The 15,174-nt window shown below is 39.6% G+C and overlaps 1 protein-coding gene across 5 annotated transcripts in view; it reads right to left on the bottom strand.

Annotated features, from left to right (window-relative positions):
- ncoa6 (nuclear receptor coactivator 6) overlaps window positions 1-15,174 on the bottom strand; it is a 57,600-nt gene that overhangs the window by 28,906 nt on the left and 13,520 nt on the right. For 4 of the 5 annotated variants that reach the window (XM_043710752.2, XM_043710747.2, XM_043710749.2 and 1 more), the window contains exons 2-9: window positions 14,140-14,409; window positions 12,380-12,535; window positions 11,042-11,155; window positions 9,755-9,898; window positions 4,970-5,728; window positions 2,949-3,098; window positions 1,476-2,598; window positions 1,127-1,186 (exon numbers count right to left, since the gene is read on the bottom strand). In XM_043710752.2, the coding sequence (XP_043566687.2) occupies window positions 1,127-1,186; window positions 1,476-2,598; window positions 2,949-3,098; window positions 4,970-5,728; window positions 9,755-9,898; window positions 11,042-11,155; window positions 12,380-12,535; window positions 14,140-14,329 (2,696 nt within the window). In that variant the 5' untranslated portion in view covers window positions 14,330-14,409. The remainder of the gene's footprint in view (window positions 1-1,126; window positions 1,187-1,475; window positions 2,599-2,948; window positions 3,099-4,969; window positions 5,729-9,754; window positions 9,899-11,041; window positions 11,156-12,379; window positions 12,536-14,139; window positions 14,410-15,174) is intronic. The other variant, XM_043710750.2, reaches the window with a different exon arrangement.

The raw sequence follows: 15,174 nt of genomic DNA on the forward strand, positions 1-15,174 counted from the left end.
ACTAAATCTGGAGTCCATCCAGACTCCAGAAAATCGTACAAGTATTCTGGGCTCATATCAATGTTGTCCTAAATAGGAGTGAACTGTGGGATGTGTTATCCTTCCAATGAGCTGCTTATCCTCTTGGGTGGATTTGAAAGATTATATGTTACATTCACCTTTCAGTCAACACCAGCAAATTGAATTATCTGATCATTTATCAGATTATTTATCAGATTGCTTTTGGAGCCTTGTTGCATATAAATTAGGTACCACATTTTACTATATTACAACAATGACTCCCACTACAGAAATACTTCACCTGTAAAAAGAAAGAGTATTTTACACAGAGAAAATGTAAAAAAATTGACACTTGCAAAGAATTTAATTTTTCCTGATTCTGTCCCTGCTAAATATAGAAACTGGGAAGATTAGGGCATTCAGCCCTTCAAGCCTAAACTGTCATTCAGTTTGAATCCTTTATCCCAATGCTGTATTACAGTTGCTGGAGTACAATGTGAAAACAGGTGTTAAATATACACCTAGCCCATAGCAAAAGAAAATGTTTATTTGAAATAAGTGTGTACTTTAATAGCTTCTTTCATCAATGTCATCAGGATACATAGGGTGGAAACTGTGAATGTCCCATTGCTATAGCAAGGGATTTTTTTCTGAACTTAGAGCTGAAGATCATTGAGCATCTGACCCATTTGTCCACCTTTAACACTCAGTATTAGACGGAGGGAGTAAGAGTGAAGTTGAGCTCACTCAGTATTTTCATTTGGATTTCCATACTCTGACCAGAAGCAAATAGTTAGGTTCCTGTCCATTAGAGAAGAAAGGGGAACAGGAGGAATAGATTGAATCATAATCCAGTTTGCTTAAAGATATAAAGTAATACTTTCCTTGAAGAGTCAGCTGGTTAAGTTAATGATGGCCTGAAGGGTAGAAATCAAGAAGGTCATGGGTTTGATCACTTATCTGTGCAATGTTACAGGAAAGAACAAACAGGAAGGTGCAACTGGCCTCTTTGACTGGAGAGAATAGGGAAAATTTCATTCCAACGATCCTTATTAAAATGTTGGGTAAGGATAGGGTTGGGCTTGGTTACAATGACCACACTATAGAATAGCGTGTTGATACTCACTGTCTTGGCTCACGCATGAGGAATGGCCAGAAGACTCTTGGCACCTGTGGAGCTAGATCCCTGCAAAGGGTCAATGTTTTTGGAAGGTGGGGAAACAAGGGGAGAAAATTGACAGGAAAAGGAAAATAAAGAAAACTATTATATTAAAAAAAATAAAATTTAGACCAAGCTCAATACTAACACAACAGAGTTAAGATGCAACAAGGTGGTGTGCATTTCAAACACAAGGGACTCCTTCGATTTCAATCAATTTGTAATATCACCAGCCAAAACATCTAGCATAGACACTTTAAAAAAATTGCCTAGTATGCTCCAGGGAAGAGCACCATTCTTTTAAAAAGAAACTTACACATGCTGCATTTGCTCTTCTGGCTGCTGAACTCCACTGTTCTTTTTCTTCTGCGATCGTGAAGGTTTTTTCTTTTTCGGTTTGTTGGCATTCTGGTTGTTTTGCTTGTTGGTCATTGCAAACTGTGCAGATGTGATATCACTCTGCAGCAGATTGACAAGCAATGGACTGGTCAGAGTGACATCTTTGTTGTTTGGAAAACCAGAGGCAGTGGCTAATGTCATTGGACTCCCACTTGCAGTGGTGCTATAAGGAGTATTGAAAGGCATGCTATGCCCTGAAAAATGAGGCCCAGCAGAGCTACCTGCCTGCATTGTCTGCATGTGAGAAGCAACTACACTTTGCTGCATTTGTACATCAGGGAGCATCTGTGTTAGATTGACATCACTAGCTGATGTTGTAAGGTCACCACCATGTTGTTGAGATAGATGAGATACTGAAGGTCTAAGTACTTGTCCTTGCATTCCAATCCCTTGAGAAGAATTCCCATTCAGAGGATTCTGCTGGATCATCGGTGTGGAAAATTGAACCATATTACCTTGAGTGTTTGTGGCAGGTCCCCTCATCATTTGACTTGGCCCTGCAATTGTATTTTGCTGGTTCTGATTATTGAATGCTGATTTGTTTCCCTGCACCTGACTGACTACAACTTGCTCAGGAAGTCCCATCATCTGGCTTTGCTGTAATATGACTTGACCTGGAGCTCCTATTATTTGCCCATGCGTAGTCATGATTTGCTGACCCTGCTGTGAATGCAACTGCTTGGGTGGAGTCATTCTCTGTCCAGATGGAATTATATTATGGCCTTGAGATGCCGCCATCATCATTTGATTCTGGATGAGCTGAGGACGAGAAATAATCATCTGGTTTGGAGGATGTAGACCTTGGGATTGAACATTCATCATCTGTCCCTGTGTAGGTACAATCTGTTGATGCATCCCGACAAACTGTGATTGAGGGCCCTGCTGTCCTTGCACATTACCCACATTCACCTGAGGAGCACTGATAGATTGTTGGTTGTTCAGGTTTCCATGAAGTCCAACAAGATTTGCCTGCATTACATTAGGGGGCCCATGAGACTGTACATTCATTGGATTTTGGGAAGTAGCACTATTTTGACCACCTAGAAACAAAAAGCAAAACAGCATTAATTTTTTTCAAACCAATCCTGTCTTTATTCATTTAAGGAGAAAATGTTCCTCCATTTCAGAACTCAAAAAATTAAATTCTGTTCATCATTAAAACATGCTTATGATTAAAAGCAATGGCTCACTCCGACATCAGCATAGGTGAAATTTCTAGTTCAATAATGTCATGGATCATGTGTTTGATTCCATTACCACAGTGAAATGGGATTTAATCATTTCTCACATGGAGTGCAGCTGCCCCCACCACTCTCATCCTGTGTCAATTCCTTCAATGAACAATGCTCAAATACTAATCTATTTTCTGGGAGAGAGAAAATAAAACAACCTGTATGCTGTACATTCTGGTTGGGCTGTGCCTGCAGAATTCCACTGTTCATTGAGGTGCCCGATGCAACAGCTTGGTTTATCTGCGCTTGAGTAAAGATCTGATTAGGCTGACTTGGAGGAAAGGTTGGTGGAAGACGCTTTGGCATGCCTAAGGGAAAGAGCGACAGTTGAGTTTTCATTTCAGTATTGCTGCTAATTTAATGCCATTTCATAAAACAACCCTTGCAGTGGAGAAAGTAACTTACATTTATATGGTGCTAATGATCTCAGGATGTTCTAAAGCATTTCACAGAGAATGAAATTCTTTTGAAGGACAGTGACCTTTAGCAAAATTGCAAATGGGACAGTTTGCCCACAGCAAGAGGTCACAAGCAAAAATTAACCAGATTATCTTTTTTTGATGTCGATTGCAGGATAAATACTGGCCCAAACACCACAGAAAACTCCCTTGCTTTTCAAGTATTATCGCTGGATCTTTTACATCCAGCTCATTCACCATATCGTACCCAAAAAATAACACCTCAAAGTGCAGTACTACTTCAGTGGAGCAATGAATTGCCCAAGTAGATTATGAGCTCAGAACTCTGAAATGGCATATTGCAATCTGGAGGGAATTTACTGCATCTTGGTTGACAATTAAAACACGATCGCCTAACAGGTATGCCATGTAAAATAAAATCATTTTCTTTTCATCTTTGAGAATTAAGATTTCAATCCAGACTGTACAGAGTTAATATTTCTGTCACCTCTGAATAGCAAACAGAATTTAGTGAGTGTATTTTTAAAATACAGGAGATCATATGGCTGATCAATTAAATGAAAATTAACACTGAATAATCAGAACCAATAATAAATAAATTCTTTCCAATAGTAACCAACAACATTAAATAACCAACAACATTAAAAGTAGATACACTCTGCATCACCTTCGATACCCTATCTTTCGATGGCAAATTTTAAACGCTAGTAATTCCCATTTCACAATATTTACATTTGAGGAAGGAGCCTTAAAGAAATAAGATCACCTGACTAATTCTGATCAAAGGAGAAAGTGAGGTCTGCAGATGCTGGAGATCAGAGCTGGAAATGTGTTGCTGGAAAAGCGCAGCAGGTCAGGCAGCATCCAGGGAACAGGAGAATCGACGTTTCGGGCATAAGCCCGATTCTCCTGTTCCCTGGATGCTGCCTGACCTGCTGCGCTTTTCCAGCAACACATTTCCAGTTCTAATTCTGATCAAATCTTGGTATTAAACATTTGATAAAGGTACAACAGAATGGTAAATCATTCACACAGATCAGTCTAGTTTCCACCAAACATAACTAATACAATACTTCCACTCAAACATTGGAACACATACACTAAACAGTATCAGTGCTTTTCTGAATAGGGTGAAGTGCATATAACTCTTCTATAAAGTTTCTGATCTGTTCCAATTGAAAATTTGATCACTGGAAGAATGGGAGGGAAGTGTAACTGATCACTTGGCTACAAGGCTGTAAGTAAAACAAAGCTTAAAACGGCCTGGCAGATGAATTTGGGCTTTTCCAATCAGTTTTTTTTGTGGGTAAAGGATCATTGTACAAAGCTATCAATTCTGAAACTAACAGCCAGAAGTGGGGGTGGGGGTGGGGGGGAGCAAATTATATGGAGTAACGATAACATTTATTTTATGAACTAAAACAAATACGTGCAAAACAAAGACAATGGGAGTAGTAATAGAAAAGTATGAAGACTAAAGGCATTATGTTGGTTTTATGTTAAAAATGGGCATTGGGATAGAATCTTTTATTTTAAAAGTTAACCATGAGGGAAGCAAAACTAACTATTTTAATTAGCTTTGGGCTTAATTGGAAAATATGCACACTCAAGTATTTCATAGTGATTGAGTGCACAATGCACAGGACAGTTTACACTTCCTCAGATTTCTGTTCCCCGTAGCATTTGACTTGATCCCTCAAAATAAAAATGCATTATTATTTATTTACTGGCAATTTATTTCCAAATGTGTCAACACTTACTTCCTATACCAGAATGGGAACTCTGTGCCACCTGATTTGCTTGCATCATAAACCCAGCAGGCACATTTCCTTGCTGAACTACAGGACCTCGACTTGGAGAACTCTGGCACACAGCTGGCTGAAACGTTTGAGGGAGGGAGCTGCTCTGAGGCGTCCTGGGTCCTATGTGCTGCTGTGGCTGGTTCACCGTTGGAGAAGAAGAAGGTGAGCTTTGCTGGAAAGAGGAAGGAGACGAGACTGGAGACTTGTTGGTTAGGTGAGGCTGTTGCAAGGGCGTAGGTACTCGAGAAGGTCCTCCCTGATGGTTCTTAGGGGGCGGTGATGCAAACTGTGGGGAGCTGCAAGGTTGACAAAAGGTTTGAAGGCTTTGTGATGTTTGCTGACTTCCAAATGGGTATGGAGGAGGAGGGTGAGCTGGTGTCTGCACAGTTGCCAGGGACGGTCTGACCTGAAGTTGCTGGGGCTGCATTTGTCCAGGCATTGGAGCCTTCTTCCAGATCTGATTTGCGAGGGTTCCTAAGGCCCCCTGTGTAGATGACTGGATTGCTGCAGCTGGGACTTGGTTCCACGTGGCAGCTATGGAAATTTGAGCCCGGTTAAATGGAGGCCGCACCCCCTGCAATTGATGAGGCTGAAGGTTGGCTGGGACAATCTGCCTGTTGGTTGACATCGTTTGCACAATATTAGTCTGTGAAGGCAACGATCCAGAGGGATGGCTTGATGCTTGAAGGTTTAGCGTTGACAAAACAGAATCCATATCTTGTTTAAAAAGAAGAAAATGCATTTAATTTCAAACATTATAAAATGATAAGTACAATGCTTTCAATACTGAAATTAACACCTGTAGATATATAACAAACATAGTGAATGCTGCAGGAACTCAGTAGGTCTGGTAGCATCTGCAGAGATAAATATTATTAACAATTCAGATGTAGTATGACATTGCTGTGCTCTTCCAGCACCATTGATCCAGAATCTGGTTTCCAGCATCTGCAGTCATTGTTTTTACCTCATCTTAAGATTCTGTAGAGTTTTGTGGTTTATTTGTATTGCCCGGCTACAGTTTTAAATTTGATGTTGCCGGAACAATTAGTTTCAGCTTTTACAGTGCAACTCCAATGAAATACAGCACATTTTGACCCAATATTAACCCAGAATTGCAGGAAGAAACTACAATTTTTATGGCCTTTAAACTAAAGCTTTTAGCTCTTTGAAAAAGATTTGCTATCCGCATTTATTCAGGTTCCAAAGTTTTGAGTCATCAATTGCACATATTTTCTAATCAACCTTTTCAGAGATATTTTAGATATCTCTGCAGCAAGTGGGATTTGAATTCTGGTCTCCTGGCTTAGAGGTAGAGACAATATCACTGCATCACGAGTTGTAAATTGAACAATTAGCCAACATTCATTCACTGTACATTATTTCTCATGGTTAATTTAATTTAGTGCCCTTGGTAGGTCAAACCTCCAGGTACAAGTAACGATCAGAGGGCTTGAGCTCACTTACCCTCTGACACCAGGCTGATGTGAAAATACAGCATCAGTTAGCTTGAATGCTTTACTGTCAATCTTTCATGCGGAGAAGAATTTAAATAGTGCAACATGACCTTAGACAATGGATGAAACAGTTGACATTCCATTTACCAGCTCACATCATTTAACTATATCTTGGAATAAGATGCCCTCCTCATAATGGGATAGGTATTCTACTTATGGGAATGACCAGTGAACTGATCCCATGAAAATATCTAATCCACAAATTTTGAACATATTCAATAATTCCAGCGTGACAAGATGACTGAAAATGAGAATGCCTGTAATCAGTAGAAAAATTAACAAGAAACAAAAGTCTCATGCAAAAGTAGTTCCTGGCTGGCATTAATGCATTCAGGTTTGCAAATTCACTATTCAAAATATGAAAGGTTATTAATTTGCATTAGATGTGTCTTACATCCTTACATATAATTTCCTATTTGGGCCAGAAAAATGTGCATTCTGCCACTTCTGTAAAGCACCTCTCTTTCACACAACAACAAAATGAGACCTTATATTTTTGGATATGCAAACATGAATGTGCAGCCTGTTATGCCACAGCACATTATGCTAGTATGACCAACTTAAATAAATACATGAATATGCTCCACAAGAAACCTGCAGGTGTAGTGTCAGTTTAAATAATCCACTATGTTAACATGAATTATGAACTATTCAATGACAACTGTTCAGTACTTTGCTCAAAACTCTTTACATAATAATTAAAAGTAGAAAAACTCTCTGCTGAACAGCCGGAAGACCAGAGTTCAAGTTAATTTGAGAAATGATCTAAAACTCAAGGACATTTTGTATCATCAGTAGTCACAGGTGAGGTGTCGGAAGACTGGAGGTCGGCTAACATGGTGCCACAGTTTAAGAAGGGTGGTAAGGACAAGCCAGGGAACTATAGACCAGTCAGCCTGATGTCAGTGGTGGGCAAGTTGTTGGAGGGAATCCGGAGGGACAGGATGTACATGTATTTGGAAAGGCAAGGACTGATTAGGGATAGTCAACATGGTTTTGTGCATGGGGAATCATGTCTCACAAACGTGATTGAGCTTTTTGAAGAAGTAACAAAGAGGATTGATGAGGGCAGGGCAGTAGATGTGATCTAATATGGACTGCAGTAAGGCGTATGACAAGGTTCCCCATGGGAGACTGATTAGCAAGGTTAGATCGCACAGAATACAGGGAGAAATAGCCACTTGGATACAGAACTCGCTCAAAGGTAGAAGACAGAGGGTGGTGGTGGTGGGTTGTTTTTTCAGACTGGAGGCCTGTGACCAGTGGAGTGCCACAAGGATCGGTGCGGGGTCCTCTGCTTTTTGTCATTTACATAAAAGATTTGGATGTGAACATAAGAGACACAGTTAGTAAGTTTGAAGATGACAAAAATTTGAAGTGTAGTGGACAGCGAAGACGGATACCTCAGATTACAACAGGATCTTGACCAGATGGGCCAATTGGCTAAGTGGCAGTTGGAGTTTAATTCAGATAAATGTGAGGTGCTGAATTTTGGGAAAGCAAATCTTAGCAGGACTTATACACTTAATGGTAAAGTCCGAGGGAGTGTTGCTGAACAAAGAGACCTTGGAGTGCAGGTTCATAGCTCCCTGAAAATGGAGTCACAGGTAGATAGGATTGAGAAGCGGCGTTTGGTATGCTTTCTTTTATTGGTCAGAGTATTGAGTACAGGGGTTGGGAAGTCATGTTGCGGCTGTACTGGACATTGGTTAGGCCACTGTTGGAATACTGCGTGCAATTCTGGTCTCCTTCCTATCGGAAAGGTGTTGTGAAACTTGAAAGCGTTCAGAAAAGATTTACAAGGATGTTGCCAGGGTTGGTGGATTTGAGTTATAGGGAGAGGCTGAACAGGCTGGGGCTGTTTTCCCTGGAGCGTCGGAGGCTGAGGGGTGACCTTATAGAGGTTTACAAAATTATGAGAGGCATGGATAGGGTAAATAGACAAAGTCTTTTCTCTGGGGTTGGGGAGTCCAGAACTAGAGGGCATAGGTTTAGGGTGAGAGGGGTAACATATAAAAGAGACTAATGGGGCAACGTTTTCACACAAAGGGTGGTAAGAGTTATGGAATGAGCTGCCAGAGAAAGTGGTGGAGGCTGGTACAAATGCAACATTTAAGAGGCATTTGGATGGGTATATGAATAGGAAGGGTTTGGAGGGATATGGGCCGGGTGCTGGCAGGTGGGACTAGATTGGGTTGGGATATCTGGTCAGCATGGACAGTTTGGACCGAAGGGTCTGTTTCCATGCTGTACATCTCTATGACATTATATTCAGGCAACGTTATGTGTATATTTACAAACTGAAGACAATTGCTAAAAACAAAGGATGTCTTTGAAGCTTTTCATTTTGTATTCATCAGGATAATTTGCAAACTCTGCAATTAAATAGGAAAGCCTACATTGATACTGTATGAGGAGAGTACTGATTGTAAGCAAGTAGACTCAGATTTGTAGAGGTGATGCCATGGAATGGACCAATTAATAATGATTGACGATTAATTGATAGGCTTTATTTACATTTTAAACCAGGAAAACTGACTGTTTAATCATGGCATTGCCAGAGAGATGAACTAGCAAATGGCTGTCACCAATTTTATTGGGTTGAAATAGGCTCATTGCACATGCCTGTCTGCAAAGAACAGCACCCTATGCATTAGTGTATGCAGCTTCCAGTATGCACAGGTGTGCCACAGTGTGAGCCTGACTGACAATTCTAAATTGTCAGTCAGCATAATTCTTCACATACAAGATAGCCAGCTGACGTTGTCCAAATGAAGAATCACAGCTAATGCTCTGGGTTGTAAGCTTTGCAAGTTCAATTTGGTTAGGTACCGGCCTGTAGCGAACACTGAAGGGATATGCTGTTTGACACAATCTGCCAGTTTTTGTGACGTATAGCCTACATACCTGGCACACATGGGCAATGAAGTTCACATACCACATGATTCATTTGTGTGATAGGCAAAATACCTTTGTGGCTTGACAGCAGCATCCTATTAGTGGCAAAAACCACTCAAATTGCTAGTGCATAGTAACAGCAAAGTTAAGAGCTAGAAAGATGTAATGTATTTTATGGAATATGTACATTAATTCAAATACATGTACAAAACAAATCCACTGCTGAACTAGCCTAGTATGGGGAAAGATGCACATCCTTCAGAAAGCTCTCCGTCATGTATTGCCTCTGTAAGAAATAAGTTTTTAATATGCTTAATCCCCTCCTTACCAGGCTGGGTGGTGGTTCGAGTTGAGGAATGTGGTATTCGGTTTTGTAGTAGTTCTGAACTTGCTCCACTACTAACTAAGGAACCTGCTATGTTGCTACTTGAAGGAACCATGGAAGCCGATGGGTTGTTCATTCTAATCAAACCTTGTTCCAAAACAAAACATGGAATTATAATTGTTTCATTAATAATTGCAATTGGCATCACCTACTTCTGCTACATTATTATCCTGATCCATACTAAATTTTATAACTTTGAATACTAATGAGCATTAATGCATGGTTATTAACATAGCCAAATAGGCATTCAATTTTGCAAGCCTCTGAATTTTCTTCTTTATGCAGAATTTCACTTTGTCATACCATGCGGTCCTCAGATTAAAACTCAGTATTATTATATCAAGATGTTTAAATACAGCCAACAACTATCCTTGTTGAGAAAAGTTAAAATCTACCTAGTTATTGTATTTGCTTGACCAAAAGACTCACTGTTTTTGGAGTAAGACATTTAAAATTACCAAATGCCTTAAGATCCAAAGGTCATGCCTAAACATTTTTTGTTAAGATCCTGGTGCATCCTGTAGTCTAAGAAAAAGAGTAACATTACTCTCTCATTACCTAGTCTAGTCCTTTAACCAAGTGACAATCTCTTTCTTTGATTACACTTTACATTCGAACTACAACTCTCTTAAAACTGATCATGTATCGGGATCTAGATACAACAGGATTCAGGATCTAGATTCCTGAAGAAGGGCTCATGCCCAAAACGTCGATTCTCCTGCTCCTTGGATGCTGCCTGACCTGCTGCGCTTTTCCAGCAACACATTTTCAGCTCTGATCTCCAGCATCTGCAGTCCTCACTTTCTCTTCCATCTAGATACAACAGTCACACTGCTTATTTATGTTAATTCAGAAGACTTTTTAATTAAATAGTGCACTTTACAATGTTACTTATGTGCAGGAGTGGAGAAGAGGGATCAACATCCAGTGTAATTACTGAAAACAAACCCCAGAAATAATTTATTAAACAATTGATGCTTAAGGGATTTGAACAGGTGAATAAAGATGGTTTTTCTCATCATAACTGTGATTTTACATCTTATATAATCACTCCTCTGTACAGCCAGTATTATAGACTCTGCCCAGCCCACCTCCTATGGAAATATATCTCACTTCATAAAAAGAAAGCAACAATGCACTTCTCAGAATCTAATTTGCCATTTCTTTCAAAATGCAACAATACAATCACCTCATTCCAAGAAGTGCATGGAGGTAGAATATTTTCCATACCTTGACCTCCTTGTAAAGAAAATCCTGATTCCATTCTAATCTGATTCACTGGCCCATTTACTCTGATCTCTTGGCCTCTTTGCTGCCCCAGAGCCAAGTTAATGACTCCTTCACCTGAAATGGAATAGAACATATTTTTTAAAAAAAACTTTCAGACTTTTGAAGTTTTCTACATAGAAACAGAAAATAGGACTAGGCCATTCAGCCTGCTCCATCAATCAATATGACATGGCTGATCTTCCACCTCAGAATCTTGTCCCACTTTCTCCCCAAACCCTTTCATCTCTTCTGTCAAAGAACAATAACTCTTTCTTGTAAAAATTCAATGTTGTGGCCTCAATCTCCTTCTATGGTATAGAATTTTGCAGGCTCACCACTGAAGACGTTTCTCCTCATCTTAATCCTAAATGGCCTATACATATCCTTGATCCTTGATTTTGGATTCCCCAGTCATTAGGCACATCTTTCTTGAAGAGCTTCTGCCCGAAACGTCGATTTCGAAGCTCCTTGGATGCTACCTGAACTGCTGTGCTCTTCCAGCACTACTAATCCAGAACATCCTTCTTGAGTTTACCCTGACAAGTCCTGTTAGAAATTCATCGGTTTCTTCTAAACTCCAGTGAATGTAGCACTCGTTAATCCAGTCTCTAATTCCACGTCAGTCCTGTCATCCCAGAAATCAGTCTGGTAAACTTTGTTGCACTCCCTCCTTTTGTTGTCAGAATATCCTTCCTCAGATAAGACAACCAAAATTGCACACAATACTCCAAGGTATGGTCTCACCAAGGCAGCAAGATACATCTGCTCCTATATTCGAATCTTCTCACTATGAAGGCTAACATTTTTTTTCACTGCCTGTTGCACTTGCATGCTTACTTTCAGCATTTGGTGTACAAAGACACCCAGGTCTTGATGCACCATCCTACCAGACAATAATCTGCCTTCCAGTTTTTGCTGAAGTGGATAACATCACATTTATCCATATTATACTTTATCTGCTATGCATTTAGCCACTTACTCAACTTGCTCAAACCACATTGAAGTATCTCTCCCTCCAACTCACAGTTCAACCTGTCACAGATTTATTGATAAAAGTTTGATATGGATTACTAATTGTTCATCTTAATTTCCATAAAAAAGCAAACATTTTTGATAATCAAGTATCACTGCTAACATTGTAGAAACTGAATTTATCCAGAGTTTGCGCAGTACATTAACCGTTGCACTTGGTGACTTCTCACCCATTTGTAGTATCTAGATGAAATTGTGCACAACTCAACTAGAATGTCCACTCATCCAATGAAGCATTCATTAAAATGTCAGAAATAGACGGAATACCTTCAATCTGAACAGAAAGAATGCCCAAATCTCGGAGCTGTTGATTATTATTCTGAGCCATCAGTCGTAATCGCTCTGCAGCTTCACGGGGAATATTAAACGTTACACGGACACTGTTCCATGGTTCCACTTTCTCTGGCCTTAGTTTCTCTGAATCTGGTTGAAATGTTAGTAAATATTTGATATTTGGTACTTGCTTCCCAAAGTACTATTCAAGATATTAAAAGAAATATTTGCAAATATGATTTAACTTAATGCCATTTCACTAAGATGGAGATTATGTCCTATTAAAGCCATTAACCATGGTTAATTAAAAAAAAAGAAGAGGGTTAGATCAGAGGTTAATGGTTTAATATGGGACTTGAAAAATTAAAAAGTGGCCTTTTTAGATGGCATCTCAGAAGCAGAGTTTTTGGTATTCAAAGCTAGCAAATCACAGCTCAGTCTGAACACAATGTGTACTTGTAGTCTTTTCAATCCAACTTTTGAGGCTTCAAGAGACTGACTACTACCAAATTTTCTTTATTGCAGGACAGGCTAGATCAAACATCTCTACACTGGTATCTTCTTCATTCGCTGACTGACCAGATGAAGGAACTCATATCAAGATAAAGGATTAATTGGAACAAGTTGAAATAAAAATGACTGGAAACAGTAATTAACATATTTAAACCTTAAAAAGGTAATTTGGTGATACTATGGCTTTAAGATGTCTATATTGTTCGTTTTGTTTTGTGAAGAAAGGTTCAGAGGCAACGAGCAGTCTGCTCAAAGCCAATACAGTAAACAGCTTGTGAGGCCTTGTTTTTTCAAAAATGTTGCCACAATAGAAGCAACCTGAATGGGTGGGGTCAAGCTTCCATACAATCAGGATTTTTAGTTTTAGCTTTCTATCGTTGCTGGGGTTTTAAGGGTGGATGTGGAAGCTCTTTGTCCTCGCTGTTAAAGCTAAAGTTAGGGCTCTCTTCCAGTTGCTGGAACTGCACGTGAGACAATCTATTTTATTGAATTTGCCTTTCCCAAGGGCATGTTTATGGGATGTTACTATATTGGAACAGTTAATTGGTAATATTTAACATGTATATTATTTTGTTAAGCATTTCGATAGAGTTACTGTTAAGCTAATTCTTTTATCTTAATTTTGTCTATTTTTACACTATAGTTAAAATACAAAGTCTGTTTTGTTTAAAAATGGAGTAGTTTGACCAATCACATTGCATCTGCATTGTGGGCGGCACGGTGGCACACTGGTTAGCACTGCTGCCTCATAGTGCCGGAGACTCGGGTTCAATTCCCGCCTCAGGCAACTGACTGTGTGGAGTTGCACGTTCTCCCCGTGTCTGCGTGGGTTTCCTCCGGGTGCTCCGGTTCCCTCCCACAGTCCAAAAGATGTGCAGGTCAGGTGAATTGGCCATGCTAAATTGCCCGTAGTGTTATGTAAGGGGTAAATGTAGGGGTATAGGTGGGTTGCGCTTCAGCGGGTCGGTGTGGACTTGTTGGGCCGAAGAGCTTGTTTCCACACTAATGTAATCTAATCTAATCTGGAACGCAAAGCCTTCCATTTGCCCTTAAAATAAAAAAAAAGTAGTGTTTAGGCTTTCTGAATATATTTTGAGGGGGTTTGGTCTAGGCCATAATAATAAAGAGAAACAAGTTAAAAATGGTGGGAAGAAGTAACATTCAAAATCTATGTACTTTCCTATGCAATTAATTCTGACTGCATAATTTGAAAACATTAATCCTTTGAATAGAGTTCTTACCCATCTCCAGAAGGCATGACATATTATCAATGATTGTGTTTAGCTTATTCACGAAATCATCATCCTTCATGCTCCCTTTGAAAGCTATCCAAACTGTAAAATCATCCTCCCAGTTTTCCAGACGATCCTTCCCCAACTCCAATTCTAGTTCCATTTCCTCAATAGTTGTAGCCCACATAGAGACAAGCATGTCTTCTAGATTTGAGAAGTCATCTGGATTTATTCTTTCAATGTTTCAGAGTGATGCCAAACGGTGAGCCACAGAATAAGCTGCGTAAAAAATGAAAACAAGTAAATACACTCAAGCCACAGATCAAGTAGCAGAAATTCACATGATGTGCCCAGCTGCATGAACTCCAAATACAAGCTCTAAAGCTCTGTAAAAGGTTAACTCTTCGGCCCACAGCTCCAGATTCATGTCTTACATTTAAAAACTTGTTCATATGCTTATAGTAGTCAGGCAAGGCCAGTATTTATTGCTCAATCCTAACTGCCCTTAGCTGAATGCTTTGCTAGGCTTTTTTCAGAGTGCAGTTGAGAGTCAAACTGTGAGCCTGAAGTCAGACCAGGTGATGGTGGTCCTAAAGGACATTAGTGAGCCAGATAGGATTTTACAACAATCCTACACTTACATGGTCATCGTGATTGATATTTCAGAATTCTAGTATTGCCATAGTGCTCAAGGAGGTCACTCAGCCCATTCATTTGCAATAGCTCTATGAACATCATGAATTAGTGTAATTCTCCTACCTTTTCCCCATAACACTGCATATTGTTTGAATAGAAACAATCACCTAATGCCCGCTTGAATGTCTTCATTGAACCTGTGAACCAGGTTAATTCGGGATCCTAAATACTTGCTACGCAAACATTTTATCTCACAATACAATTGCTTCTTTTACAAATGACTTCAAAACTGTTCCCTCTTGTTTTTGTCTTTTATGAATGGGAAGATGAACCTGGATCTTTGTTCATTAACATGGCTTTGATGATTCTTCTGAAACGTGAGCAGCACTAGCCTATGAAATCTTACTC

The sequence above is a fragment of the Chiloscyllium plagiosum genome, unplaced genomic scaffold (assembly GCF_037043375.1).
Source record: "Chiloscyllium plagiosum isolate Xiang-an unplaced genomic scaffold, Cpla_swu_hap1 HiC_scaffold_15, whole genome shotgun sequence".
NCBI lineage: Eukaryota > Metazoa > Chordata > Chondrichthyes > Orectolobiformes > Hemiscylliidae > Chiloscyllium > Chiloscyllium plagiosum.